Source organism: Pediculus humanus, genomic scaffold (assembly GCF_000006295.1).
Source record: "Pediculus humanus corporis 1103172108232 genomic scaffold, whole genome shotgun sequence".
NCBI lineage: Eukaryota > Metazoa > Arthropoda > Insecta > Psocodea > Pediculidae > Pediculus > Pediculus humanus.
This window is the reverse complement of record NW_002987802.1, coordinates 103183-105675: the sequence shown is the minus strand read 5'-3', so window position 1 is coordinate 105675 and position 2493 is coordinate 103183. Positions and strand designations below refer to the sequence as shown.

The 2493-nt window shown below is 26.5% G+C and overlaps 1 protein-coding gene across 1 annotated transcript; it reads left to right on the top strand.

The window, feature by feature from the left end:
* Nucleotides 1-74: 74 nt before the first annotated feature.
* Phum_PHUM456530 (uncharacterized protein) lies at nucleotides 75-1157 on the top strand (the record flags this gene model as incomplete). Its single annotated transcript, XM_002429880.1, has 4 exons — nucleotides 75-238; nucleotides 309-539; nucleotides 622-775; nucleotides 870-1157. 4 exons carry the CDS (start codon nucleotides 75-77, stop codon nucleotides 1155-1157), a joined length of 837 nt encoding a protein of 278 aa, XP_002429925.1.
* Between the last annotated feature and the right edge of the window lie 1336 nt (nucleotides 1158-2493).

The window sequence follows — 2493 nt, the reverse complement described above, 5'->3', positions numbered from 1 at the left end:
CTGGAAAGTTTGTCCCATAATATATTATATCTGATAATAAATTATGGGACAAAACAATTTTTTTAGATTTTTTAATGGTAACATGTTTGACATTTCCTATTATTATCGGATGCAAGATTTATAATTGGTATTATCCAAATTGGAATAATCATCCAATTGTAAAAACGCTTAAAAAATTCACAAACAGAGATGGTGACTTGAATAGAATTGTCTATGATATTAATAGCGAATACAAAAGGTGATATATATATACCGAAAAAGTCTCAATATTCTTTTACAATTTTATTAATTATAATTTTATTTTTTAGTGTAAATAAAATAATTATAAAAATCAATGCCTTGACTAAAATAATAGCTACAGATAATTGGATAGTTAAAGTTTCTCCTTATAATTTAAATTTAGCTCATCAAAGTGATGCTTCATTGAGCGTAAGTGCTTGCGATTCACATTTGTATGTGCCTAACAGACCTGAAGGTAGTCAATGTCTCACAATTGATGTGAAAAGCACCAGGCCAAATGTTGAATCTTTTCAAATAAGGTATTTGACATCAAAACGATGAAGTTTTTTTGAAGGATTTCAACTTTTGATTAAAACAAATTTGAATTTTTTACAATTTTAGAATTAACTCATCTGATTTTAAAGATCTTCAAGAAAAAATGATAAGGCCCATACATATATTAACAAATGTTGTATTGCTTGAAAATTTGACGGATAGCTTTTTAACTGTGTTCAAAGAACAAATCAAACAAAATCCAACAGTTTTAGCACCAGAGGTATAAATATTTTACTTTTATTTTCATAAATGAAATAATTTTGTTTTTTATTTTTAATTAATTAAAACACAAAATTAATTTTATTTTTTTACAGAACCTTGATGTTTGCATTGGTTGCCTATTGACAGAGCCAAATGTTAAATTAATGACATCTTGCGGAGATACATCGAGTGTAAATAAGTGCACCATGTGCTACTGCAAGCCTCTATGGTGCGAAGATTGTTTAGGAAAATGGTTTGCATCTAGGCAAGATCAAGATAAACCAGAAAATTGGCTGTCTTCGAAATGTACTTGTCCTATGTGCAGGAGTACATTTTGTTTGTTAGATGTTTGCTTGTTAGTGCCTAGATCGGAAACAACTCAAGAACAAACGAGAAATTGAAATAATAATACTAATAATAATGATACTAAATGATGGAAAATATGTGATAAAGATCTCAGATAAATTTTTATTATGTTAATTTTAATATGTAAAGAAGAATTTTAACCGTGAAAAATAATAATAATAATAATAATAATAATATATGTATGTTAATTATTTAATAAATAATTACATCACACATTCATATAGATATATATATACGAATCAAAAACTTTAATTTATTTCATACATAATAATAATAATAACAATTTTTTTTTTATTATAGGAATAAATAGTTGAAATTTTTATAATACGTTAACGGTTTTTTGTGAGGAAAAATTTAAATAATGATAATAATTGATCGTGGGTGGGGAGGGGAAGGTGAGGGGTGAGAGGGGGGGTGGAAACAAACAAACGTTTGTGTTAAATTGAACCGTGATATTTGATTTTTAAGCAAATTTAAAAATTAAATGTACAACTAACAAACGAACGCGAGAAAATTTGAATTTTATTCGTTTTGTCGCAAAATCGCGGGTTGTCGCGCACTCACACGCACGGATATATGTAACAAATGTATTCACACTAAATCGTTTTATTTTTTTCTCGATATTTTAATTAAATTATTATTTAATCACCTTTTTTACTTCGTACGTTGTGTGTGAAAGTCCTACACTTAACGTAATGCTTATTACGATACATTAAAAACATAATTAATATTATTATTATTATTAATTTACATTTAAAAAAAACGACTTCCGTTTCCGGAAATCGTGAGGAGTTGTTGTTGTTGTTTGTTTGTTTGTTTAAAATCCTGAGAAAATAACTCGATGAAATTAAGTACAAATCCTTACAAATAAATAACAATCAATTATAAGTTATTGAATTGTATGTATGGCCAGATGTAGCGAAGATAGATAGATGTTCCGATAAATAAAAAATCCAATGAGATAATATTCCGCCATGATTTGACCGTTGGAAACATACCTATATTTCTTCTGGAAAACACAAAAAAAAAAAAAAATGAGGATACGTACACACAATAATAATAATAAAATTCAAATGAGGAAGAAGAAGAAGAAGAAAAAGAAGGGAGGATAGAGATAGTGAGAGTGAAAAACAAAAAAATATTATTATTATTATTATAAAAATAGGCGGAATAAGTTAATAAGTGATTTGGTTTTTTTTTTTTTTTTTTTTTAAACTAAATTTATTTCCCTTTTTTTGATTGGAAAAATTATTTAATTTTCTGTTCCTTATTTCAATTAATATTTAACCTAATATCATTTACAGATAGGTACATATACATAAATATAAATAAATGTTTGTGTGTGCACGCATATATACACGCATATATGCT